This window comes from Podospora pseudopauciseta, chromosome 6, assembly GCF_035222475.1.
Source record: "Podospora pseudopauciseta strain CBS 411.78 chromosome 6, whole genome shotgun sequence".
Taxonomy (NCBI): Eukaryota; Fungi; Ascomycota; class Sordariomycetes; order Sordariales; family Podosporaceae; genus Podospora; species Podospora pseudopauciseta.
In genome coordinates this window covers 4,088,040-4,113,074 of record NC_085895.1, presented here as the reverse complement: position 1 = coordinate 4,113,074, position 25,035 = coordinate 4,088,040, and the positions used below count along the sequence as shown (strand labels likewise).

The 25,035-nt window shown below is 52.3% G+C and overlaps 12 protein-coding genes across 12 annotated transcripts; 9 read left to right on the top strand and 3 right to left on the bottom strand.

Moving 5' to 3' along the window:
• Window positions 1-87: 87 nt before the first annotated feature.
• Window positions 88-1,297, top strand: QC763_610445 (uncharacterized protein; the record flags this gene model as incomplete). The annotated part of the gene is made up of 4 exons (XM_062914867.1): window positions 88-281; window positions 346-637; window positions 698-1,108; window positions 1,170-1,297. 4 exons carry the CDS (start codon window positions 88-90, stop codon window positions 1,239-1,241), a joined length of 969 nt encoding a protein of 322 aa, XP_062763636.1. The 3' UTR covers window positions 1,242-1,297.
• Window positions 1,298-1,425: 128 nt separating this feature from the next.
• Window positions 1,426-4,066, top strand: AGP3 (General amino acid permease). Its single transcript, XM_062914866.1, has 3 exons — window positions 1,426-2,611; window positions 2,667-2,779; window positions 2,834-4,066. Exons 1-3 carry the CDS (start codon window positions 2,078-2,080, stop codon window positions 3,849-3,851), a joined length of 1,665 nt encoding a protein of 554 aa, XP_062763635.1. The 5' UTR covers window positions 1,426-2,077; the 3' UTR covers window positions 3,852-4,066.
• An 867-nt stretch (window positions 4,067-4,933) lies between these two features.
• Window positions 4,934-5,647, top strand: QC763_610430 (uncharacterized protein; the record flags this gene model as incomplete). Its single annotated transcript, XM_062914865.1, has 1 exon — window positions 4,934-5,647. One exon carries the CDS (start codon window positions 4,934-4,936, stop codon window positions 5,645-5,647), a length of 714 nt encoding a protein of 237 aa, XP_062763634.1.
• A 588-nt stretch (window positions 5,648-6,235) lies between these two features.
• On the top strand, window positions 6,236-7,762 carry QC763_610420 (uncharacterized protein; the record flags this gene model as incomplete). Its single annotated transcript, XM_062914864.1, has 1 exon — window positions 6,236-7,762. The coding sequence occupies one exon, from the start codon at window positions 6,236-6,238 to the stop codon at window positions 7,760-7,762; it is 1,527 nt and encodes a 508-aa protein (XP_062763633.1).
• Window positions 7,763-9,436: 1,674 nt separating this feature from the next.
• Window positions 9,437-10,236, top strand: QC763_610410 (uncharacterized protein; the record flags this gene model as incomplete). The annotated part of the gene is made up of 2 exons (XM_062914863.1): window positions 9,437-9,940; window positions 10,003-10,236. 2 exons carry the CDS (start codon window positions 9,437-9,439, stop codon window positions 10,234-10,236), a joined length of 738 nt encoding a protein of 245 aa, XP_062763632.1.
• A 349-nt stretch (window positions 10,237-10,585) lies between these two features.
• QC763_610400 (uncharacterized protein) lies at window positions 10,586-13,416 on the bottom strand. The gene is made up of 5 exons (XM_062914862.1): window positions 12,230-13,416; window positions 11,849-12,172; window positions 11,300-11,787; window positions 10,856-11,261; window positions 10,586-10,798 (listed from the first exon to the last, which is right to left on the bottom strand). The coding sequence occupies exons 1-5, from the start codon at window positions 12,908-12,910 to the stop codon at window positions 10,613-10,615; spliced, it is 2,085 nt and encodes a 694-aa protein (XP_062763631.1). The 5' UTR covers window positions 12,911-13,416; the 3' UTR covers window positions 10,586-10,612.
• Window positions 13,417-13,895: 479 nt separating this feature from the next.
• On the bottom strand, window positions 13,896-14,828 carry QC763_610390 (uncharacterized protein; the record flags this gene model as incomplete). Its single annotated transcript, XM_062914861.1, has 1 exon — window positions 13,896-14,828. One exon carries the CDS (start codon window positions 14,826-14,828, stop codon window positions 13,896-13,898), a length of 933 nt encoding a protein of 310 aa, XP_062763630.1.
• Window positions 14,829-15,251: 423 nt separating this feature from the next.
• Window positions 15,252-20,026, bottom strand: QC763_610370 (uncharacterized protein). Its single transcript, XM_062914859.1, is given in 3 exon segments — window positions 15,252-19,596; window positions 19,656-19,761; window positions 19,767-20,026. Coding segments are annotated over 3 exon segments (2,034 nt in total). The 5' UTR covers window positions 19,868-20,026; the 3' UTR covers window positions 15,252-17,769.
• On the top strand, window positions 15,333-16,470 carry QC763_610380 (putative secondary metabolism biosynthetic enzyme; the record flags this gene model as incomplete). Its single annotated transcript, XM_062914860.1, has 3 exons — window positions 15,333-15,897; window positions 15,954-16,218; window positions 16,273-16,470. The coding sequence occupies exons 1-3, from the start codon at window positions 15,590-15,592 to the stop codon at window positions 16,468-16,470; spliced, it is 771 nt and encodes a 256-aa protein (XP_062763629.1). The 5' UTR covers window positions 15,333-15,589.
• Window positions 16,932-17,275, top strand: QC763_0100850 (uncharacterized protein; the record flags this gene model as incomplete). The annotated part of the gene is made up of 2 exons (XM_062906399.1): window positions 16,932-17,137; window positions 17,251-17,275. The coding sequence occupies 2 exons, from the start codon at window positions 16,932-16,934 to the stop codon at window positions 17,273-17,275; spliced, it is 231 nt and encodes a 76-aa protein (XP_062763628.1).
• Window positions 20,027-20,506: 480 nt separating the features above from the next.
• Window positions 20,507-21,548, top strand: QC763_0100830 (uncharacterized protein; the record flags this gene model as incomplete). The annotated part of the gene is made up of 3 exons (XM_062906398.1): window positions 20,507-20,682; window positions 20,978-21,135; window positions 21,520-21,548. 3 exons carry the CDS (start codon window positions 20,507-20,509, stop codon window positions 21,546-21,548), a joined length of 363 nt encoding a protein of 120 aa, XP_062763626.1.
• A 1,093-nt stretch (window positions 21,549-22,641) lies between these two features.
• Window positions 22,642-24,728, top strand: QC763_610360 (uncharacterized protein; the record flags this gene model as incomplete). The annotated part of the gene is made up of 5 exons (XM_062914858.1): window positions 22,642-22,906; window positions 22,962-23,085; window positions 23,151-23,513; window positions 23,569-24,267; window positions 24,327-24,728. The coding sequence occupies 5 exons, from the start codon at window positions 22,642-22,644 to the stop codon at window positions 24,493-24,495; spliced, it is 1,620 nt and encodes a 539-aa protein (XP_062763625.1). The 3' UTR covers window positions 24,496-24,728.
• Between the last annotated feature and the right edge of the window lie 307 nt (window positions 24,729-25,035).

Here is a 25,035-nt window from a genome sequence, read left to right as displayed (position 1 = left end):
TTCTCTGTTGGCTTTTCAGTCGGCCTCTCATCTTCCTCTCGACCACTCCACACATCGCAGACTTGCCATCTCAAGAGACAAGCAACCATGCCAACCATTAACACTCATTCCGTCCAGATCGCACTGGAGGGCATCCTCTGTGGTGAGCGCAAGAACTGGGACCACAATATGGCCGTGTTGCCCAGATGGATTCACAAGCTGGGCTCGGTTTACTACACGGCTTTGCTTGAGAACGAGCAGGTCAGGAAGTATGGATGGTTGTCCGGCCGTCAGGGTGAGCGGTAAGTATTTTCCTGATTCTGTATCGTCCACCACTCATCATCTTTTACTGAATTGCTGCTGTAGGCTCAGTCCTTCTGAGATGCCAAAGCCCGTCCGCGAAATTCTTAACCTTGCCTCTACCGGGCTCCGCAACCTCCGGGGGATTACAGCCAATCTCAAGGAAATCATCGAGCGATCGGAAATCACGTCCAACTTTATCGAGCGGGCTACCATTGAGTACAGAGAGGGACCCGTTGGTGGATTCGAAAGGCCTCTTGGGGCTGCTGGGAGACAGATGGAGAGGTGTGTGGTGCTTTCTGAGGAAATGGCGACGACGTACAACAGCTTTGGTGCTTGTCTTGAGCGTACGATGAAGGTTTGCGAACCGTTGACGTCCCAAACTTGGCATCGATTTCACTAACCCGTTTGTTCCCAGTCATCCATGACCGATGAGCTCTACCTGATGGACGCGGAGAAAAGGGAGTGGATCAAAGATGCCGCCCTACTCAGCAAGATGGTCACCGTGGTCTACTACAACGTCCTGACAGCTGCTGCCGAGCTCAAGAAAGTCTCGGAACTGCTCCAACCTGGACTCAGACTCAAGGGCGAACCTCTCGTGGAGCTGTACACTGAAGTCTTGAGCGCCCGGACCCGGTTGAAGGTCGCTCGGGAGCTGGCCAAGCTATTCACCACGACGGTCGACTCCCTGGGTCCTTTGATCGACAAGCTGGATTCGATCGTCCAAGATGGAGACAAGTCTTGGCGCACCCAAATGCAGGGAGACCTTCGCCGGTTCACTGAGGTGTTTGAGGAGCGAAAGGACTACGCCGAGGACGCCGCCAAACAGGTATGTGAATAAGGCATTGACTGGAAGGAAGATGTCGGTTGCTGACCCGTTTCATTCGTAGCGCAACGCCAAGATCTGGCGCAACATCCGCAAGTTTGTGCGGGATTCGCATGCTTCGGTCGAACCCTTTTAAGTGGATTTGATATTTGATAGAGACGCGTTCATTGATGGGATGATATTATTTCCGGCAAGTGTTTTTTCGAGCCGAGTGAGTGACGTCATATCCAGGTGCCGGGCCGTGGACAGGGAGTCGGGTGGCCGGAATCGGTCAAACTACCCCGGCATTTCTGTTAGGTGTCTCCTTCGAATCTTGCCATGTCGGTTGCGTGATTCCAATTCTTAGCCCTTCCCCGTGGTCGACAAAGCGTGAAAGCGTAGTCCAAAGCCTTCAAAGCCAACAGGTAAAAAGTGGATGCTCCGCGGGATCAAGCTGCTGAACGACCCCCACTCTCCCCCTTGGCAGGCCAATCAGACCCACTCACGACGACGTCGACCTGGACGCCAGTGCAATTGCGCAATCTGTGCCAGGAATAATGCCACAATCACCCGTCACTATCACGACTACCGCAAACAAACTACGACAAGCTGTTAGTGGTCGCTTGATGCTTCCTGATGCACCTTCGTACCTCCATCCCACGCGACGTCCCCGCACCACGTCTATGGACAATAGACAATCCGAATGCAGTACGACGCAGCGAGAGTGCCATGTCGACACGACGACTAGTGGAGTCTGGGCAACGACACCACCCATGATCCTGGGACAGACTTGCATGGCAGCATGCAGGGTCTGTCTTGAGCTCAAAGTTTAAACATCGTTGCTTTCCCCAGTTTCTCGCGTCTCACTGGTGTCTGTTGTGTCTCTCCACGATCTGCTGTCAAGGAGTGACCCGGATCAACACCTCGACCTTCCCAATCTGGGTCTACATTCCGACATCACCTTCACCACGACGTACCGAGCACCTCTCGAATATGGGCTTCCCATCCTTCTCCGCCTTGCGCGGAAAGCGTGGTGAAGATGTACCAGTCTCGAAAAAGGGGTCTGAGGATGGCGTAGCTGTCGAGAACAATGCCGGTATATCCGGCTCCGAGTCGGACGACTTTGCCGCCATTGACCCAAACTCGGGCGTGAAGCGCGGCCTCAAGACCCGTCACCTTTCCATGATGGCTCTCGCCGGCATCATTGGACCCGGTCTTCTGATTGGATCGGGCCGAGCTCTGGCAAATGGTGGCCCGGCTGCTCTTTTGATTGGCTTTGGCGTGATTGGTATCATTGCCTTTTCCATCATGCAGAGTCTGGGTGAACTCACCACGCTGTACCCGACCGGCGGTGCTTTTACCGGGCTGTCAGACAGATTCGTTGACAAGGCGTTTGGTGTGGCTGTTGGGTGGAATTACTTTATCATTTGGTTCTGTGTCTTGGCGAACGAGTACAACGTCATCTCGAGCATCATGGTTGACTGGACGGATGCCATTCCCATTTGGGGGTGGTTCTTGATCTTTTGGGTGAGTCCTCCATAGCGTGGGATATATGGGCTTTATGCTGATACTTTGCCCACAGTTCTCCTTCACCGCCTTCCAGATGTTGGGTGTCGAAACCTTTGGCGAGGCCGAGTTCTGGCTGGCGCTTTTCAAGCTTGTTGGCTTGATCGCCTTCTTCTTCTTCAGCCTGATGTAAGAATCTAGTATTACTTGAGGGTCGGTTACATTTGTGCTAACAATTGCCAGCTACGCATCTGGTGGTGTGATTGGCGCCGAAGCTATTGGATTCAGCTACTGGCGTGACCCCGGTGCCTTTACGGATGGCTTCCGCGGTGTTGCCTCGGTCTTTGTTTTCTGCAGCACCTTTTACGCTGGAGTCGAATCCGTTGCCGTCGCCGCCACCGAGACTAAGAATCCCCGTCGCGCCGTGCCATTGGCCATTCGACAGGTATTCATCCGCATTGTGGTGGTGTACATGGGCAGTGCCTTTTTCTTCGGGCTCGTCTGCCCCGCCAACAGCCCCGACCTGACATCGGCTACACAACGTGCGTTGCGCAGTCCCATGACAATCGCCATCGCGAACGCCGGGTGGGAGGGCGGCAAGCATCTGATCAATGCTTTTATCCTTGTCACTTGCCTTAGCGCCGTCAACTCTTCCATCTTCATTGGCAGTCGCACCATTCTGTTCATGGCTCAGACTCAAAAGGCTCCCAAGTTCTTGGGATGGACCAACAAGAGAGGTGTCCCCGTCCCTGCCATCATCTTCACCAACCTGTTTGGTGCATTGAGCATGATGAATGTCAGCACGGGTGCCCAGGATGCCTACTCCTACATTGTCAACCTCAGCGGTGTCTCTACCTTTTTGGTATGGGCCGCCATCAGCTGGACTCATATCCGCTTCAGAAAGGCTTGGGCAGCTCAGGGACACTCCGACTCCGAGCTGCCTTTCAAGTCAATGCTCTACCCCTACAATGCCTGGTTTGGTCTCGGCACTAACATCTTCCTTGCCCTCATCCAGGGCTGGGCCACCTTTGCGCCTTTTGACGCCGTCGACTTTGTCGACGCCTACATTCTACTGCCTCTCTTCGGCGTCATTTATGTCGTCTACAAGTTCTGGAACAAGACAAAAACTGTCAACATTCACACAGTCGACCTTCAGGAGGGCAGGAGAAAGGATTTGGATGATGGAAGACGACCTCTCGCCGATGGTGAGGAGATTGACTCGACTTTGCCCTGGTATAAGAAGCTGTGGAAGAGTCTCTGATGCATGGGTTTGTTGTATGTGGAATGCGAAACGTGTTACGAGTGTGTGGATGGACCTGTCGACGGGAAGTGATTTGGAGATACCCCTTGTTGTTAATGCGTTTAGTTGGACAAGCAATTGCATGGATTTAATTTATTGGTGTTCTACCCAAGAAATCTCCAATTTGGAACTAGACAAATGGATGGATGTATGACATACTTTACCATATAAGATAAGGTATACGATTTCCCATTGCACCTTGAGGTTGAGCACGATCCCGAATAGAAAACGGACCCTGTCAACATTAGCAGTCAGGTAGCTAGGGAAGGGAGCTGCTCGTTGAGTTCATGTGAGTCATATAGCCGATTCAATTTATTCCATGTTGTTTCTCTCCTCTCTTCTCCTTCATACCTTTGAGTTCCAAACATGATGGAAATGCCGGGGATCGACTGAGCCCCTGAACCCTTGAGCCCACGGCGCCCCCGATCAGTCCGGCCTACAATCTGCTAAACCTTAGTGCATCAAGATAGTATGTGGTACAAGAAGGATCATAGAATCTTTAGCGCATCATTTTGGAGTGTCGTGTCGTATTGATACAAGGATGGCGCACCCAACGTCAGGCGCCAGGTTCAGATTGTGCAACGTAGTAAATGCGACGCTGTTAACGGTCGCTAGGGGCGGTGAGAGCACTAACTGCTTCACTGTTGGACACCAGCCACAGTCCCATCAATCTGTTTTGGCCCCCATCTTCCTCGTGTCCGTTCACATCTCGGGTTGTTGGCTCGACTCCGCCACCTCGGCTGCCGGCTAATTGGTAGGATGATGACACAAGTTCAGCGCCGGTACGAACATGAGAATGATCAAGCAGTAATGTGATGATAGTGAGAATGTAAATTTAGTCGCGTCGCTCAAAGGAAGCGCCGTGGCTCGGCCGAAATCTAGGTAGCCAACTGGTCTTCGAACGCTGTATAAGAAGACTCGACGAGACGTTCACCATGCCGTCAAATGCCCAGGCCCATCATTCAGCAACTTTTGAGCTTCTCATTCATCTACTCTCATACAAGTCTAATATTTAATACAGTTAATTCACATAATCGCCCACCATGTTCACCACCGCGCTCTTCTCCGCCCTCATGGCTGGCCTGACAGTTGCCTCGCCCCTCTCACTCACACAACGCCAGTTTCAAGGAAACTACCCCCCTCGCACGACCGCCAATGGCTTCAAGCTCGTGGCCAATATATCCACACCCTCCAACATCTTCGACCCACCCGTCCATAACTGGTTCCTCTCCGGCGTCCACGTCGGCGCCGGTCTCAACGCAGCCATCCTGGTGCCCAGCGTCGACGCAGCAGCCACCCTCTTCGTCAACGGCACCGGCCGTGATGTCTCAGCCCAAGCTACCTCGATTGGTCTTCCTCCCATCAAATACCAAGGCGGTGCCACCCCCATGGGTCTGCGATTCCCCATGGGCCCCATCGAGCACGCTACCAACCTCGGTCTCAACTTTGGCCCTGGCAACATCGGCGCAGGAGTGGTGGGGGGTTTGAGAAGTCCTTGGGCACAGGCTTTCACTCCCTACCCTTACTTTATCGTCTGCAACGAGACGGAGCCCGCCTATGGTCGTCCCCAGCACGCGGTCAAGGTTGCCCCGAGTGTGGAGTCTATTCCCGAGAACTGCGTCGCTGTTACATTCTTGGCGCAGTGTGCCACGCTACCTGAGGATGTGTTTGAGGGGGTTGACGAGTTGAATATCCACCAGCTTGACGCTCCCTGCTATGAGGATGTTGGCGCGATTGACTGGAGCCAGTATGACTAGGACGGTGGGTTGGCCGGACTATATACCTAGTAGGACTAGCGGGGAGAGAGTGCTGTGGAGTGAGTAGAGATAAGGGATGTGGAAGCGCAGAGGAATAGCCCACATGGAAGCTTGAAGATAGAAGTATCATGATACCGGAATAATAACAAGTCGTTTTCATATCTTTGCCTCCTCGATAGTGCTCACATTGCCTCGAGATCGGATAATCTGAGCTCTTTCAGCCGGTCAGACTGCCAGCAAAAGAAGTTCTTATCGACCATGGTGCACAATCCGGCAATAACGGCGACCAGGTATTGGCCACTCTGCAAACGGAGTACATGTTACCACAAGGTCCCTGCAGATGGAGAACCACAATGCTAATTGCTGCTAATTTCTGACTTGCAGTCTTCACATGGTAGCATTCTTCATATAGCCATGTGTCCGGCGATATTATTTTGCCATTCAGTTAGAGTGGAATGTCGATGCGACCCAGTCCTTTACCTACCTATATTTGAAGGTCCAACTCACGGCTCCCTTGGTGCCCCTAGCTGTCAGGCTTTCTCGTCAAACTCCAACGCATCGGCGGCCCTGCGACAACCCCCGGTCAGGATGCGTACAGCAACTATTCTAACTGCAGGCACCATCTCGGCAGCATCTGCTGGCCGCATCAACCGTGCTGATTTCCGCCGCGAGGACATCATCTACAAAGATGTGGCGATCGTTGGAGGAGGTGCGTCAGGGGCTCACGCAGCCGTTCGGTTGCGACAGGATTACAACAAGAGCGTGGTAGTCGTTGAAAGGGAGCCAATTCTGGGCGGCCATGTCGATACCTATGTCGACAAAACAACCGGCAGAATCCACGATTACGGTCTCGCCCTCTATTTTCCCTACCTAGACTCGTTTGACTTCTTCAGCCGCCCGGAAATAAACGTCACGCTCTCGCCATGGTTCCCCGCCGGAGGCAACGAGGTTCGATACGTCGACTTCACCTCTGGGCAAGAGATGACCAGCACCTTTCAGCCACCTGATGAGTCTGCTGGCCCGATTGCCGTCAAGAAATTCCACGACCTAATGACAGCAAATGGCTGGGACAACATGACCCAACCGGGCTACTGGGGCTTGCCAGCTGGCAAAGACATCCCAGCCGACCTTTTGCTCCCAATCGGCCAGTTTGCCAAGAAGCACGGGATTGAAGCCATGCTCTCAACCATGTATCCGTCCACCGGTGGCGGCGTGGGGTCCAGGGGCAACTTTGAGGACATTTTGACCTTGAGCATCATCAAGGCTTTCCCGACAGCATGGTCCAAGGTCTTCTTCGGCGAAGTGGCCATGTTCAGCATCGATGGCGGCAACCAGTTCCTGTACGATAAGATCAGTACTCTTCTCGGAAAAGATGTCTTGTACAATTCTCAGGTTGTCAATTCGAAGAGGAGCAATTCTGGAATTGAACTGGTCGTTGACTCAGCTCGGCTCGACGATGACGAAGAGCAACCCGGCAAGAGTCGGAAGGGGAAAGGAAAAGGAAAGGCGACCAAGAAGCTCATCATTGCCAAGAAGCTCCTCCTCGCCATTCCACCAACCAGAGAAAACCTCGCCCCGTTCGACCTGACCCCAGCAGAGAAAGCCCACTTCTCCAAACCAAAATACGGTCGAAGCCATACCGCCATTGCGAAACACTCCAAGCTCCCCGCTGGCGTTCAGCTCCGCAATCTTCCTTTGTCAGCGACCGCCAACCCCCTCTCTCCTTTCCTCCAAACCCCCTTCGTCCTGAGTTTCACCAGCCTTGCCACCGACTCACCACTCTTCAGTCTTGGATCCAGCGGCGCAAACTACACCGCGTTCCCTCCATCTAAAGCGAAAAAGGTCGCACGGAAAGCGATTCAAACGATGGTCGACGCCGGGACTTTGGCAGACCTTGAGGGCGAAGAGGTCGAGTTTGTTGCGTGGTCTGATCATGGCCCTGGCGGCTTCGGAGTCAGCGCTCAGGAACTGAGAGAGGGGTGGATGGAGGACATGTACGCCCTTCAAGGGAAGAGGTCGACTTGGTTCACCGGGAATGGGATTGCTGCTGACTTTACGACCATGCTGTGGAAGTTTAACGATCAGATGCTGGATAGAATCGTAGAGGGGCTGTAAGATGGTCTTTGTTGACAAACCGTCACAAACCGTGAAGGCTGTTGGCACATACACAAACAACATCTCTCGGTCCCGTATACAGAAACGCCATTGAGCCTATATTATTAAGTTGTATCCGGCCAATCATATCGTCTGACTTGGCGGCTGGTGAATGAAAGGCTTGCCAGATTGACAGAGACGGACAGACTGTGGCGGCGTGGGCACTGACCACCCACTTTGCTCCTGTTTGTCCTTTGCAGCTTGGGCCACTGGCCTTTTCCTTCCTTTCATGCCATCACGATATCATATATTCATCATTATGCCCTTCGTTGCGTGCCGTAGGTTTTGGGCCCTCCTTTCTTCCGCGCGCCTTGCAGGTTATTTCTTCAAAAGCCTCGCAATTGCAGCTATTTTCATCGATTTTCATCAACTTTTCGCGACTTGCCAAAAGGGTCATCGTGTATAAGCGCGGGTGCAATTCTGATGCTAGGAGAGCTCAAACAAAACTCTGATACTACCAAGGTCAAATAGTATAACATCTTTTGACGTAAGCACACTGGACGAGGCGATGGACTGAATAGGCCTCGAAAGATGGTTGATAGGGGTTGAAATATGATTCATGGGCATTGAAAAAGAGTTTGGATGGCTGTTTTTGTCGGGAATGGGTCAGCTGAGAACAGAGGTTGAAGGTGGGTCCAGAGATTATCTAATCATCCAACGACATCTCATCCCATCTACCACAACCGCCCCCCAAGCAACCTCTTTTTTCCATCGCAGCCCATCTCAAAATGATGCATGGTCTCTCAAAATCATCATTATAACGATAAAAAGGGCTTCAATTACACCCCAACAGGGTTTTCTCCTTTTAATTCATCAGTGTTTGCCCGCGCTCCTCTGGAGCCCCTGACTCGCACCAAGTCTGGACTGAGCATTGACCAGCCCACTTACAGATATGTGTGCGACCATTGTCAATGATAAGTCCAACTCCTCCCCTAATCAGCAAACCACAAAACTTCGAACATGAAAAGACTTTCACTCCATCAATAAGTGCTCACCATTCACAATATAGAAGATGCACACCATATTCTATACGATATATGGTGAGGTCTGCTTCCACCATCTGCCCCCAAACATCACACCAACAGTCACTATCACGCAGAAAGCATCCCAGAAAGACGCAAATGGATCGCTGATGCGCATCAATTCTCGGCGGGCGACAGGTCGGATTTTCTTTTGATGAGACAGAGTGAGAAGTGGGGAGGGGCTGATGTTGGGGAGAAGGCGGGAGGGGGGAGGGGGGGATATGGGTGGATGGGAGGGAGTGGGTGCCCAGCCGGGGGTGCCCGCCGCTTTAAGCTAATGGACCAACCCACTGCGTATTCCACCCCTTCCAACCCGCTACTGATATATTGCTGCTCTAAAACAAATCAGAGGACCCGTGGACGTACGATTTCGCACCGATATCTCATTGGTCGACTTTACTGACAATTTGCAGGTATAAAACCCCGTCCACCCATTTTTTTCGACCTTCCCCCCCTGTGCACCTCTTCTCTTCTCCCATTTTGATACCATCCACTTCCCCCGATGCTGCACTCCCCCAATCCATCCAACATCCCACCATTCTTGTTGTTTTTACCGAACCCCATTCTCCTTTTCATCAACACCCTCATCCCGCCCACAATTTGGCATATTATTATGTCCACCACGTCACCATCACCATCACCATCACCATCACCATCAACCTCGCCACTACCATCACCTTTGGGGCCATATGTACGACTGCCGTCTTCAGAGACCCAGCTGTTAACGTCCGCAATACAATACCTGGACGAATATCGCTGGAAAGATGCTTTCAAAACCATCTGTGCCGCTGGACATGCGATGCACAGCCCACCCGCCAAGCTTCACAACCTGCACCTGCTACCACATATCAACCAGCTTTTTGAAGCTATCATGCTCCATCACGCCTATGGTGTTGACCACCACGTAGACCGCACCATCAACCACATTTTGCACCTCGCTGTCCGGACCTGTCAGGATGCTAGAGAAGACCAACATGACACATATTCTGACGAATGCATCAGATGGATGACGCCAATCGAAGTCGAAATAGGGCAATACCTCCAGTTCTATCGCATGTTCTGTCGGTACCTCGAGAACTACTCCATGTCTATCGAGTCCGACCGCATTTTGGACGATGTGCGCAACCTGATACAAAAGATGTGTCCGACAGTCAACAACTTGTGTGGGTGGGTGCCCAGGACGCCGCCAAGAGATATCCGCCAAGACATGCAAGGAGCGGCAGCCGACAACACGCCGCGCAGGCGATCACAACGATTGCGCTCCCAGCACTCAACACCGGAGCCTGCCGCCTCAGACCCAAGGCAGCAAAGGAGATCTCAACGACCTCGGCGCCGGAGGGTGTCATCCCCACCCCAACTACCAACTCCACCCACCCAAAGCGGCGATCTGACGTATTCAACCTACAAGACTGAAGATTATATCCCCTCCCTGCTAACGCCAATGACTCAGTTTTCAGCCCCGCACTCCTCGCAGGTACCTAAAGTGAACGAGCCAGAAGAAGAGCCCACTCAGCTTGTGGGTTCAAGGGTGTTGCAGTTCATCAAGCCACCAATACCGAGACCCAGATTGGTGGAAGGAAGAATTTTACCGGCCGATTTCACTTCGCTGCCTCTTGTTCATATCCATATTACATCGCAAAGATGTTGTTCGGGCTTATAGCTGACTGGACTTATTGTATAATGTACCCTAAACCTTTCGATTCATTTGACTACCACGTACGTACTGAATTAAATTGATCACTTGCCCTCTACTGTCCAGCCATGCCTTCTTGCTCAGGCCAATCTCCAATCAAGCATACTGTCCATAGTCGGCATGAGAAGCACCGGCTGGCTTGTTGTGCGTGATGTGGCCCAAAGCGTCATACTCCTTGTACGACGACAGCTTCGAGTTTTCAGTGTAATGCTTGGCCTTGCCCTTGAGGACGAAAACTTTGGTCTTGGGGAGGCGTTCCCAGGGGATGATTGTGCCGTTCGTCTACAGCACCACGGGAGTCAGTTTAGACCTGTAGTTGGAAGAGAGGTGGCTACTCACGCTCACGGCAACCCAGGTAAGCTCGTTGGCGAGGAAGTCCCTGACCTGATCCGGGTGGATGTTTTCGAGGCCCTCGATGTCTTTGTCTGCTGCGGCGTTGTAGAGTGGGATCGTCAAGGGAATCATGGCGTTGCTGAGGATGTTTTCCGCTTGCTGGGATACGCAGTTGCCGCACGTGGGCTGGTCAGATTCCGGCTCAGGCTCCTCCCTGTCAGACTCCACGTCAGACATGGCCGATTCGGTGTTGTTGCCGTTTCCGAGCCAAGGAGTCGAGAAGTTGTAGACCATCCCGACGTGCTTGGGTGACTTGAAGGTTATCTTGGCCGTCACCCCGTTGGACTCGGGCTGAGGCACCGGGGCACCGAGGAAGAAATGGACCATGTAGGGATCTCCATTCAGAGCATAGCTTTGAGACCCTGTCAGCAACGGATAGGGCGATCAAACAACGTGAGAGGAATAACTTGCCGGTCATAGATGACATCGATGATGTAATCCTCAAAGTCGTTGCGGGCGGCGAAGGATTCGATATCTGAACCATCGTGAAACAAGTGACCCTCGTCCTTGAGCAAGACATGGGAGGTGCTGAAGTACGACTTATCAATGAACTCATTGATGCGCCTTTTGCGTCCCACCTCGGTCTCCCCTTCTCTGAGTTCGAGAATCTCGTACTGGTAACCGAACCGGGTCCAGTCCCGCACATCATTGGACGTGAAGTAGTCGATCTCGCCGTCCAGCTTTGGCCCGCGGAAGGGGTAGAGCTCTCTCTCGGCGAGAACATCGTTCTCAAACCAGACACCCTCGTGCAGCGTCTGCCACATGGCGGTGATGCGATCAATGTTGCAATGGTGCATGTAAAAGATGGGGTCAAACGCGGCCGAAGGAACGTTTTGCATGTGTCCAATGCCCTCGACACCGTCGCCGCCAATGAACCCCTGATTGTCGTCAGCTCAACTGAGACTTTGGCATGGAAAAGGACCTGGACACTCAGCTCACATGCAGGTTGTTGTGGACATACTCCAGCGAGACCCACTTCTCCCAGTCTATGTCGCTTGGCGCCTGGTTCACTCGCGTAGATGAGAAGTCTTCCCAGTTGTCAATTTTGAAAAGGCGATGAAGGAGATCCCCAACTGGATGTTTGAAGATCGCCTCCTCTCTCTTCTTCCGGTCTTCGGGCTTCCTTCTGTCTGGCGAAAAGTACCACTCGTGGTTGTTGATGGCGGGGGCGATCATCTCGGTCTTGTTGACGCCCTCGGTCCATTCGTCAGGCTTTGTGTGAGGCTTGATACCCCAGCGGCTGGTGCCGGAGCAATCTGCCCACTGTGGTGCGAATACTGTTAGAGCGCAATCACGAGGGTAGCGGTTTCAATGACTTACAGGCAGGTAGCTGCCATCACCCAACGGGACGCTATCAACCCTGTACTTCTTGGGAAGCTTGCCCATCTTGATGGGCACACCGTTTTCTTTGACCTGGAAACGGGCGAGCGGATTTGGGACATTCTCCGACTCCTGCTGAGATCCACCTTTCCCCACAGGCTGCCTGATGTTGATGCTGTAGGGAACGAATAGATCAGGAACCTTGCCCTGGGCCGAGTTGAGAGCCCAATCCCAGTAAGGAAGTCGCCACTTGTTCCGCTCTTCAAGCCACAGCTTCTTGTCAGCATCGTCGTGAAACTCGAGATCCTTCTCGATGATTTCCCCCATCAGCTTCCAGAGGGTCTCCTCAAACAGGACCATGTAAGGACGGTGCCAAGTGGGAAAGTTGAAGTGATTGTGGGTGCAGTAGATGTAATGCCTCGCGTCTCTGTCGTGAGGAGGAGCAACGGCGCCGTCCCACTTCAGGTTTCCGGGGTAGCCGTGGATACCAGCGACCTGGAAGTAGGAGAGGGTTTCAGTGTAGGGGATGTCGTAGAACTTTTGCAGGGCGCGGATGAAGAGAGACACCTGAATGTTGTTCTCATGGTCTTTGGCCCAGTCGGAGAATTCTCTTCGGATGCCGGGAGCCTCCTTGGGCAGGATGCCCTGAATTACAACATGACTGGGACGCTCTTCCGACATCGTGCTGGGTTGGGCTGGTGGTATGAGGGGGTTCGACCGGGGCTTTGATGGGTACCTATTGAGCTGGGGAACAACAAGCGAAAGTTGGGGTTTTGATGTCTTGTTTTATATGCCCTCGCACTCCAACTGAGCATGACAAACTGGCCTCAGCGGCCTGGATGTTCCTGTGCTCTGGACCCCTCTTTTCGCATAGCTCAGCTTGCCACTGGATGTAATGATGCATCTTCATCGCTCGAGTCTAACTCCTTGTTTCCTTTCCGCTTCTCTAGTGACAGGAAGAATGCCGCAAAAGCGCAATATTGATTAATTTTACAGAAGGCTTAACTCAACTATGAGTTTGACTGTGCATTAGAAACCCCATTTTGTCTGAAAGGAGTCAAGCCTTTGAGACTGCACAGAGCTGACGGGTCGCAACAATGCTGTGATTCGTCCGAATGGCTGGCTGAGCTGATAAGTGGGTATCACAGACGGTCTAGATCTCTAGTGTCTGCTGCAGCTATGCGTGCTGAGAGCTGTGATGTGATGCGTCCTCCACCCACATTTGTCAGTTTCCAAACCCGTACGGGCCCGGGCCGAGGCTTCGGAGCATGCAGAAAAATCTCACCAACGACCCGGATGATTGAGAGTGAATTCGTTGTAGACCACAGCACATTAGGTATGAAGAAGTCAGCCGTCACCGACCCTCATGGAAATGTCGAATGCACACAATCTTCCGCCTTTCCCACATCAAGATCAATCGGCTTGATTGCAGGTTAGGTGCTGTCTCATTCCTGATATGCAGGTATTTGAAGACGAGCCCGTCATCAATATTTCACATGACTGAGTGCCCGAACCCCTCTGTCTGTCGAGGTCCATTCCTGCCAGGTACCTAGAAATTTCTTTGCTCAAACCAGTCTCAGATAAGTCGCATTCATTTAGCAAATTTCTTACGGTATATCCTTGTATCATGTGATTTCTTATCATCGTCAAACATCATGCTCGTTCCCTATAGTGGCTTCCTCCCCACACAAACAATCCTCGGCACACACAGCGCCGCCCCCTCAATAGCCTCTTGGTGTGCCTTGTGCACCAACCCAAAATACTTCTCCCCCACTTCCCTCTTCCCCAGCTTGATCAACCCCTCCGCAAACTCCTCCGCCGTCAGCAAATGCTGCTCGGTGAACGCCCTCGCCAACGCGGGCGGATCCCCAAATAAATCCCCCTTCACCTCTGTGAACCCCTCCTTCTCCATAAATTCAGGCAGCTTCACCGTCCAGTCCAGCCTCCCATCCGCCCAAGACCACTTCCTCAGCTCTTCCAACGCTGGCGTCTCGAGTGCCGGGTCGACCTTTTGGATAGACATATTCACCGTGTCCAACTCGTCCCATTGTAGCCAGCCGCCTGGTTTGAGTAACTTGAAGATGTTCCTTATAATTGGACCCGGGTCTTTGGACTCTCCGACTACCAAGACGAGCAGGCGAGTATGGACATAGTCGTATTTGCCGACCAAGTCCTCGGGCACGGGGTCGAAAACGTTCCAGTGGCGCATGGACATGTTGGGGGGAAGCCATGCTGCCGGAGGGGACTGCGAGAGGTTGTAGTCCAGACCGGTGAGAATGGTGGACGGCGGGACGGAGCGAGCAACGTCGGTTAACCAGATCCCAGTCCCCGAGGCTACCTCGCAGATCGCGACGGGGCTTTGGCTGCCGACGAGCTCATTGCTCTTGGTGGAAGGAAATAGTGACTGTGAGATGGTCGGGTGGATGTTGAATCCAAGACTGTCTTTCCAGAGGTAGAACTGGAGGTTGAGACGAGAGGCGGCGGCGTGGCTGCGGTCACGGTCGAGGATGTAGCCTGCGCCGTTGGTGAGTTTCCAATCTGAGCCTACTGAGCTCATCTTCTCATGTGATAGTGATACGGACGAAGCTTTTGCTGACATTGCTCAGGTAGGTATGTGGACACAAAAGCAGTGGAGGATTCAAGTTTTGGCAAATGATCGAGATGGAGAAAGTATAGCGCCAAACCTACCTTATGCCCGATCTATTTGCAGTCTTGAACATAGCATCAGGTATCTCATCTAGGCTCATAGAGCCCTTGTTTATTTCGTGATTGGTGCAACTTGCTCATCCAGTATCGTCGAGCACAGTCGGCCGAACAAATTTGATACCGACAAGTACAGCGATGCCCTCAACCCCTGACCCGCCATTGTGGCCAAAACAAAGCAGTGCAGGGTGTGGGACCATATGATCGCGTTTTTCGAAATCCAATTGGATATCGGGCATAACCATCGGGCATCGGTCGAAAGTTTCCACGCATCCTCCCGTTGTCTTTGTCCAATCATAGAACTGTATCCATCCTCATATGCCATCGCAAATGCATCCATTAAACAAACAAAGAAGGGCAGATCATCCACCATCGAGCCGTATATTCCCCACCATAACCATTGGTCATTCTCAACCACCCCCTCGCTGACAAATCCTGCGATCAAGGAAATGGCCTGCATTTCCGTCTCTGGCGCTAACCGCATGCGTACCGTGATTTGGCTTGGCCGCTATACATTATCGGGTATCCCATATTTCCTCCACTGCATATTCTGAGTGAGGTCCATCTATAGCCCACACAACCACCAGAAATCTCATACTCACTAACGCACGCACGAAATCGACACCATTTCAAGCTTGCATACACAAACTCACAACCATGGCTTCCTTCTTCATCACCGGTGCCTCTAGGGGATTCGGCTTGGCTCTGGTTAAGGAGCTTTTAGCTCTGCCCACTTCCAAAGTCAGCAAAATTATCGCTTCTTCCCGCAGCGACTCTTCAGCCCTCAGTGAAGTTGTTAACAGCTCTTCTGGCCGTGCCGAATGGGTCAAGCTTGACGTGACAGACCAAGAGTCCATCAAGAAGGCCGCTGCCGAGACAGAGGCCAAGCTCGGCGGCAAGGGTCTCGATGTCCTGATCAACAATGCCGGTATCTGTGAATATGCGTTCCAAGGGACAAAGTCCATGTGAGTGCCTTCTTGATCCATCGGTTCCCTCTGAACGAGCGCTGACACTTCCAAAGGGACAACCTCTCTTCCAGCTTCCTGGTCAACGTCCAAGGCGTTCACTGGGTAACCCAAGCCTTCTTCCCACTTCTCGAAAAGGGCCAGTTGAAGAAGGTGGCCAACATTTCCACTACCCTTGGCTCCATCAGTCTGGCAGAGCATTTTGTTCAGTTTCCTGGTCCCGCGTACAAGATCACAAAGGCTGCTCTCAACGCTCTGACCGTGCAGTGGGCTCTTGACCACGAGAAGGATGGCTTCACTTTCATTGCTCTCTGCCCTGGCGTAAGTTTGCTCGGCGTCCCGTGAATGATGATGAATGCTAATATCCGGAAATAGTGGATGAAGACAGAGCTCGGAGGTGGTGACATGGCCGACTTGACCGCTGAGCAGGGCGCCAAGGCCTCTCTCGACATCATCTTCAACAAGAGCCAAAAGGAAGTCAACGGGAAGCTACCCAAGGTATTCGTCGAGGGCTGGGACAAGCCCGCTCCGGGGAGGGCAAACGTGTACGATGGCACCAACGCGCCTTGGTGAATGGCCAGTAATGGTGATGATGAGGTGCATGCAAATACATGCTGGCAGGCCGAACGTGGAATAGAAACAGTTCATCCCATGTGCATATCTTTGGCTTCATGCCGTGTAACACTAAATGCTGTATCACCACCAAGGTTAAGTCATCTCGCGTCAAGATGCCAATCACGAGCGCACGATCTCCGCATGGCTACAATGGCATGATCTGGCACGCAGGAAGCAGGGTCACAGCCAAGGCTGGGTAGCGCATGCGCTCGGGTAGTCTTTCGCCATGTGAAAATCGAATGAGGCTCTCACCATGGCATTCCAGAAGACGACAGGTGGACCCTTCACCATCCACCAAGTGCAAGCCAAGTCCAAGTCGTCAAAATAAGGTCGGCGGCGTGGAACTAGGGTGGATCTGTCAACGACAAGCGTTTTAGCACAGCATTAGCGGTTATCACCACGGGGGTTGCGCTGGACCCATGCTGATCTGGGGTCCTGACACCTTGAGAGAGAAATTCCTTGTGACTGTTTGTTTGGTCGTCACGTCGTCTTCTGACACCCAACTTCGCAAAGAAAGGCCAATTGGTTCACCCATCGCCTTAAACCCCGCTGCTTCCACCACGGAACGAGGGCGGAATGACAGCGGAACTTTGACCGCATTGACTGCCAAACCCCCAAGCGCAAGGTGGGGAGCCCAGGTGCCAAGGCTGTTTAAAAGACGCCCCATCCCGTCTTCCCGCGGACCAGGGTCCGGGGCTTCACTTCCGGCGGATTTCGGCTGACATGGAACCCAGTCAGGAAGGTCCTGCCGGGAGCGCTGTAGCCTACATGTGTATCGATGTTGATGGCGTGTATTCTTCAAAGAGGCAACTGCTTTTTGACCGAGGAACGACGATTCCATGCCGACTATTGGCCGCGATTGGTCCCCCTCTTGTTCGCACTTCGAAGTTTCCCCGAGAAACTTTATGCTTATCTTTTGCATCGTGGTATTTATTGCTCGAATCATGAAAATCCCTCTGGGAACACAGGACGACTCGCTGTGCGGATACGATCGTCGATGCATTGCTTTGTTCGTCGTTGTGTGTGTGGGGGGTGTGTCTATGGCTGCCTTGTTCCTTGCTGGCACTGTCTTCTTATCGCCGATGAGATGGCCAACAGCCTTCGGGATTAACCACTCCGGTCCGCTCTCCGGCTAAAAGTGATATTGTGTTCGTGCAGTTACGGTGGAGATGAGTTGCAAAAGAAACAAGAATAGGTATGCGAGTGTGTGTGAAAAGTCTTGTTCGTTGTACCCAGGTAACTTTTTTATCTTCCAACTCACGCCTCCTCCAAAATTCCAAAAACCCCCGGTCCGTATAGTTGTGACGGGTCAAAAGAAGGCCAGTTGCCTGAGATATCTCCTGAGCCGGAGGTAGCATGTATAGCCTCGTTCATTCCGGACATGTACTCGTCCACTGATCTCATGTCTGACATGGTCTCTGAAAGCCATGGATTAATGTTGTTCGCTCCAGGTGCCGAGGTCGACAGTGGTAGTGATATGCTGCTCATATGTGATGTTGGTAGTGAAGTGGTCGAAGAGGCGTGCGGCCGCGTAGTGCCAAGCACCATCGGCCTTGCCGCCCTGTTGCTGAAAGCGTGGTGGATCTGCTCTGGTGCTTCCCGTTCAGTAGCCAAGACCGCCACCTTGTTCATGAGGCGTATCAGAGTGGTGGCTGCAACGTCTGCCATGCTGCTCACTTCGGCAAGCATCTTGAGTCGCTTCAGGGCCCCTTGGATCGCTTGCAGCGTTACAGTTAGCGAGACCTTGCAGATCCCCTCTTGCAAAGGGTCCGATTTGAAGGCATCCGGCGGGGAAATATGCTGCGGGGGGCAGTCCTCGGGGAAGGTTTGGTCAGCTGCCAGATACACGAGGACCACGGCCGATTCAAAGGTGGTGACGACAATGCTGGCGAGGCGTGTGTGGCAGCCGTGAAGCAGCGCGTGAAGCTGTGTCACTGCCTCCAGCGCACACAGTGCCGCTGCCGCCAGCTTTCGCTTTTGGCAGCTCAACATGACGGACTTGTAGGCTGGTAGGGGAGAAGGCTTGCGAAGAAGGAGGGGCCGGAAATTCCACAATATTGAGTCGTAAATGGCCATATGTAGAAGCTTACGCTGGAGGCGCAGCTTGGGAAAACGATCATCCCACCGTTCATCCGGGTTGTGGAGGGCGAAAGGAGGAGGAAGTCGGTCGATGTACTCGCGGCTGAAGACTTCGTAGAGATCTTCTCGGAGACTCATGTCGTAATCGGCGCGCTGTCCCACCCCGGTACCGCGCCAAAAGTCGGCCAACTTGGCCTGAAGGAGGCGTTCTGTGAATGGATCTGGCGCCTCGGCAATGGCGGGCTCCATGCCACTTGGGATCTCCCCTTCGGTGTCTCTCTGACGTGGTGGCTCAAGTAAACGTATGTCTGGCCAGTTTGCATCCTCCATGCGGCCAGGAATGAACGGGATACGATCCAGTTGGCGTGAAAGGAGCGAGTCCCAGACGAAGAGGTTGCAGTATGTCCTCCGTCTCATCTCCCGCTCTACCCTGTCGATGCCTTTGTGATGACTGACAGCGTCGCAATGGATACCGGCATCCTGTCCTACCCGTATAGCGCGGCTCAAAGCCTCCCAGAAACCCCGTGTCTTCCCCTCCATCTGGCACTGCAATGCATAAAAGGCCAAAGACTGGGTCCTAACGAGAGATCCGCGGCTGTCTGTCTGTGTGCTAATGCTCGCGAGGCTGTCGGCTGTCTCGTCGCAACACGTCCGTATCTCGGCCAGCAGTACTCCACGAATCTTGTCCAGTGTATAGAAGGGAGACGGCAGGAATTGCAAGGTGTAGGAGCAGAGACGCAAGACAAGAATCGCAAAGTCGACCTCGGCGACGGTTGTTATTTGCTCAAGCGCAAACCATGCCTGATATTGCGGGTAGAACGAAGGGATATGCACCAAGTGTTCCATCCAGTTCACCTCGGTCCTAAAGTACTGGACCAAGAAGTCAAGGATTTGGCGGTCGGGTATTCTTTCCAGGATGCGGTGAACATCGTCGGTGCTTTCGGGGGACAGGGTCGGCTCGCGCGTTGTCGCGGTGGAAGAAGGATCATGGTGATCTGCTCCCAACTAGATAGTAGACGAAAAGAACGATCAGAAGTGTCCAACCAAGGTAGTCATGTACCAACCTTTTGAATCAATGCCAATGTATTACTGTTGGAGTACTGGAAGTATCCAAACGAGTCTGCAAGAGACGGAACAGGTCTCGACGACGGTGTTGGTGGAGTTAACGATCTGACGTATATTGACCATTCGTGTCGCGCGCTCCAGGGCCCCCGCTCCAAACCGCTGCCAAAGGCATTTCCGGGTGGTATTGGCTTGTCGATGGGTCTGGAAACATGAGCAACAGAAAGCCTTGGGTTGTGTATTATTTCTTCGGGTTGGGATTCGACGGCCGTCGGGCTGGACGTGTGGCTGTCGTTGTTGGAGTAGTAAACGCAATCATCAGGGACACCACGTCGATTGCACAAGGTGCAAACTGGCTTGGTGCGATCACACTACAGGGCATTTAGCGGTGTTAGTGCGCTGGCTCTCTTCTCTCCGTAGCGCTAACGGGGAGCAAACAGGGGACGGGCTTCTGCGGTAGGGCGGGGACGGGGGTCGGAATCGGCAGTGAAACCCACCTTTTGCCTGCAACAATGTGTGTCAGTCAGTCGGTGATGAGATAAGTACGGGGCAATTACTAACTTTCTGAGATAGCAGTTGGAGCAGCTTGCGATTGACCTACGTTTTCGGGAACTCATTCTCAACAACCTGGAAACAAAACCAAGAAAAAGCAAGAGCTGGCGATGGGGAGTAAAACGCTTCAGGATGTTGAAGAATCGAAACCGGGGCTTTCTGCTGGTTATCCCCGGTTTTCTGACAGGTAGCCGCCAGCCCTGCCGAGCCCCCCACCAGTCAACACCCCCATCGCCGGGGGGTGGGATCGTCCTGCATCTGAAAAAGCGAGCTCTGCACTCCAACCCCAAAGCAGGCATTCATGGAAGTTTATTTGCCCCTGAACGGGGAGTCGGAAGGCGATGTCCACAACTTGTCGACAACTTCCAGTTTCGAGATCCACTCCTGTCAGCACTCGGCGAGATATTGCTCCCTGAACGACGTGTTCAGATGCATTCCCAGGCTGTTTTACGTACAAGATTTCTACCTGGCCTGCTCGTATGTCTCTCGCTACCCTACTTACTGATCAGTATGCCAGCACAGGATGGACAGCCAATGCTTCGAGGTGGGCCATGTTCCGAGTCCTCTGTGTTAGGTGGTCAAGAGCACTATTCGCAACTGGAGGGGCTGCCCAAACTGCCGTCTGCCCGCATCACAAGACGTAGGAACAAGCTTGGGTCAGATAAATGAAGTTTTACCTGCGGTCCACGTACCCTTAGATCAAACCACGACTGATACGAAGGTATTGTTCAAGCAGGTTCATATTGGCATGAACTAATGGAGTTAGTGGCAGAAAGTTGGCTTTCACCTATTCCCGCATCTGGACGTCTGTCGTCCTCTATATTGAACGCACGCATCTCCGTGTCATTCCCATGTGTTTACTCAACTGGACAACGACTTATCTACCTGCCGAACCCCGACTTCAATCCATCAAATCACCTTTGTGGTCAGGTACGTACCTACGTATGGTACACAGATAACAACTTGGGCTCTAGAACCAAACCCCCACGAACCCATGATTTAAAGTTAAATCGTGAACATGCATGGACTGATCGAAGGTCCTGCCTGGACGGTAGCAATCTCCTCATCCAATGAGAGAAACAAGCAACGACAACCTGCTTCGATGTTGGTGATCATTGCTGATGATACACGAATACGCAATCGCAGGACCCCCATGCTCGACTGGTTACCAGCCATTTAATATCATCTGATAGATAACGTGAGATGCACTCTCGCCATTATATGCTCACTTCCCGTTCTGGTGTTGTCGTTGCACATTCTTACAACGAGAGCTAATGGTCCGTGGCGCAAGTCAACATCTGTGTCAGAACACAGGTCAACACCAGGACTACCTGATTGGGTAATGCGCAGGGAAGGTGTGTGGTAAGTAGACGTATAGAAAAAAGTACAGGTATTGAGGTGAGTGCTTTTGGGGACAAGCATTTTGGTGACGTCAGGTGGCTTCAGCCACGAGGTTGTGTACCTATGTTACGATTAAAAAATGGTGTAGTGAGAGGGATTGGTGATTAATTGATCACACTATCTGCAAAGATACAAATTCCGAGCATATAGGCAAGTAATCACATATTCTGGTGGCTGAATGGACGGACAGAGTGAGTAATGAATGAGAACAGCAACTAACCTCACTACCTGAGTATATACCTACTTGAACTGATATATTTTCGCCACCGCCGACCGCCCAAAGTTCTGCAGACGATCAAACCTACCTTCCTATTTTACGGTCCTCCGGATGCGTTGACACATACATGCCGCTACGCTCAAAAGTACCGCCTAGATCATTAGGATATGGTCGATTATCCAGAACGTCACCGGGCCGTCTTATTCACTCATGACCGATTGAAGGAAGATCTACACTTCAGCCGGATAAGACGTCTTCATTCACCATGAGTATTATTGAGCTTTTTGCGCCCCAAACCAACAAATGTGGCAAGTCTCCACACGCGTATCATCCAGGTTGCACGGCGGTTAACGGCCAATCATACAGCTCTTCAAGCCAAGGTAGGTACCTAGGTACTGCTCACAGTCTCGGCCGAATGCTAAGTATATTTATCTACGCTATGCAGCCTGATGCCCGATGGACCCCTGTCTACGGGCCGGGGCGGGGTGGTCCATCTTCCGTGCTGCGGGTCCGGGAGATATTCAGCGTGGGCTTTTCCTGCTGCCCAGTGTGAGCAGCCTCAAGTATGATCGGGCTAAATTCCCCTCAGCAAGGGTGAATTTCCTGCCGAGTTGGTTAGCACACTCCTAGTCGCTTCGCTTTGCAGATAGCCACTGTACTCATTGCATGACAAGTCTATCAGATGCTGCCCCCCCCCGCATTCATGTGCTAGATTGGGTCTTACATATCCGACATGTCTATCTCTTGAGGCTCTAGATTACCTAGCCACTGTCTCGAACTGAAATCACCTGCTCATTTCAGCCTCACTATTCAACAATATGTCACCGTCATTGCAAGAGCTGTTTGTCTCCTACAGTGGAAACAGGACAGCGGGCGAAATATTGACATCGTTTGTTCTTGTTTCCTCTGGGACATGGCTGGCTTATCACCTGGTCAAGGTGATCTACAATCTGTTTTTCCACCCTCTTGCGCACATTCCTGGACCTCTGCTATCGAGGGCCACATACATACCAGAATTCTGGTACGATGTTGTGAGGTCAGGGCTCTACACCAAGCAGATCCAGAAGATGCACGATAAATATGGTTTGTGATTTGTGCCAGTCTATGGTTAAATATTCGATGGCTGACACTATTCCAGGACCAATCGTCCGGATCAATCCTCACGAAGTCCACTGCGCTGATCGTCACTTCATTGACGAGATATACGCTGGAGGCAGCAGAAAGCGAGACAAGCCAATGCATCAAGTGCGAGGCAGTGGCGTGTGAGTTTAAAATACGCCAACATTCACCTTGAAGTTCCCAATCACTGACTCAAAACCCTTTTCAGTGCCGAAAACGCGACCTTTTCTACAACCAGCCACGACCTCCACCGCGTGCGCCGAAACGCCCTGAACAAGTTCTTTTCTCGCGCCCAAGTCTTCCGTCTTGAGCCGACCATCCGAGATCTGGCCGAGCGTCTCTGTGACAAGATTCTCACGGTCGGAAAAGAGGCCCCGTTCGACGTCACTACCGCCTTGAGCTTGTTTACCACCGATGTCATCACGGGCTACTGCCTCGGTGACAACTTGGGACTGGTAGCTCAGAAAGGTTGGGAGCCAAATTTCCGAGAGCCTCTGTATGCGCAGCTGAAGTTGGTGTACTTGTTTCGTTTCATTCCATGGCTGAAACACGCCGGGTTTGCAATGGCCATGTAAGAATTTGGCCTCTTGACTTCTAATTTTGCATCCGAACTGACAGACAATTAGGTTCACTCGCCGTCTGTCAGAAGACATGGAGACTCTCTTTAACGTGCTTATCGTCGACATGCCAAACTACGTCAAGCGTGCTCAAGCAAATCTTGACAAAGGTGTTGACGACAGCGAGAAAACAGTTTTCGGCTCGGTTTTGCAAAACAAGGATTTGCCGCCAGCCGAAAAGACGCTCCAGCGCCTGGTGGAAGAAGGCTTTTCCCTCTTTGTGGCAGGCACGGAAACGGTCAGCTGGGCGTTGACGGTCATCACCTATCATGTCCTGACGAAGCCGGAGATCTTGAGAAAACTAACAGATGAGGTGAGGGAGGCTGTGAGAGCAAACAATGGCGAAGTGCCAGACTGGAAAACGTTGGAGGGGCTTCCCTATTTGGGTGCTGTCCTTTACGAGGGTCTGAGGTTGTCGTACGGTCTCGCCAGCCGCAGCTCTCGCGTTGCTCCTACCGAGGACCTTTTCTATCAAGGGACCTGGAAGCGACCGGGCGCCAACAAGGAAGAAAAGGCCCAGTACGTGATTCCCAGGGGTTATGCGATCGGCATGTCTGCCGTGATCACTCATCACGACGAGAGCATTTTCCCCGACTCCCACTCCTTCATTCCGGAACGGTGGCTCGATGAGAAGAATCAGCATCGGAAGGACCTTGACCGAGCATTGCTGAGCTTCTCCAAGGGAAGCAGAGGTTGTATTGGTATCAAGTGAGTAACTTCATCCAACCCCCTCCGTCTTCTGAGATACCCTGTCTGACATGATCCAGCCTCGCGTACTGTGAGCTTTACGTCCTTTTAGCTCTTCTGGTAGATCGAGTGTTCCCAACCATGGAGCTGTACGCAACAACAGAAGCGGACATTGCTTGGGACCATGACTTTTTCAACCCCTTCCCGGTGTGGGGCAGTCAAGGTGTTAGGGCTGTGATTAAGGGGTAACGGGAGCTGAGCGGATCTTGGTGTGGGGAGGAATGTCCAAAGACGTGGAGATGAGTAAGGTACCCGTAGTTTGCTGTGGGTCTAGCCAACTGTCTGCAAGAAATCCCTTGTACCTTCACCACCGTCCTTAGCTGGCTTTTGGCAACCTCGATGTCTCACACTTGGCTTGGGTGTGGCTCTGATGGACACAACCCATATGTGCATGCCCTGCACAAAGCTTGTTTCAAATCCAGAACCTCAGTGTAGGTAGTGCCGATCATCTACCTATCCAGTCCCATGTCTTCGGGTTCAATGCGATCGTGTTGGTGACGCCGACCTGCAACACACCCCAAACCCACATTTCCAAGTCCAAAGATGAAAGGCATCTAGAAAGTTTGATATTGATTATGGATGACGCATGAAACAGAATGGCAGATCTAGCTTCGACTCAATAGTATCTCTTTCTTGGATAATGGCTTGAGAAGTCTCCTCGTTCATTCATCAGCCAACAATAATGGGCTCAGTGATTCAGGGGGTCAGGGGTTCAGTCCAGTTGTCAGG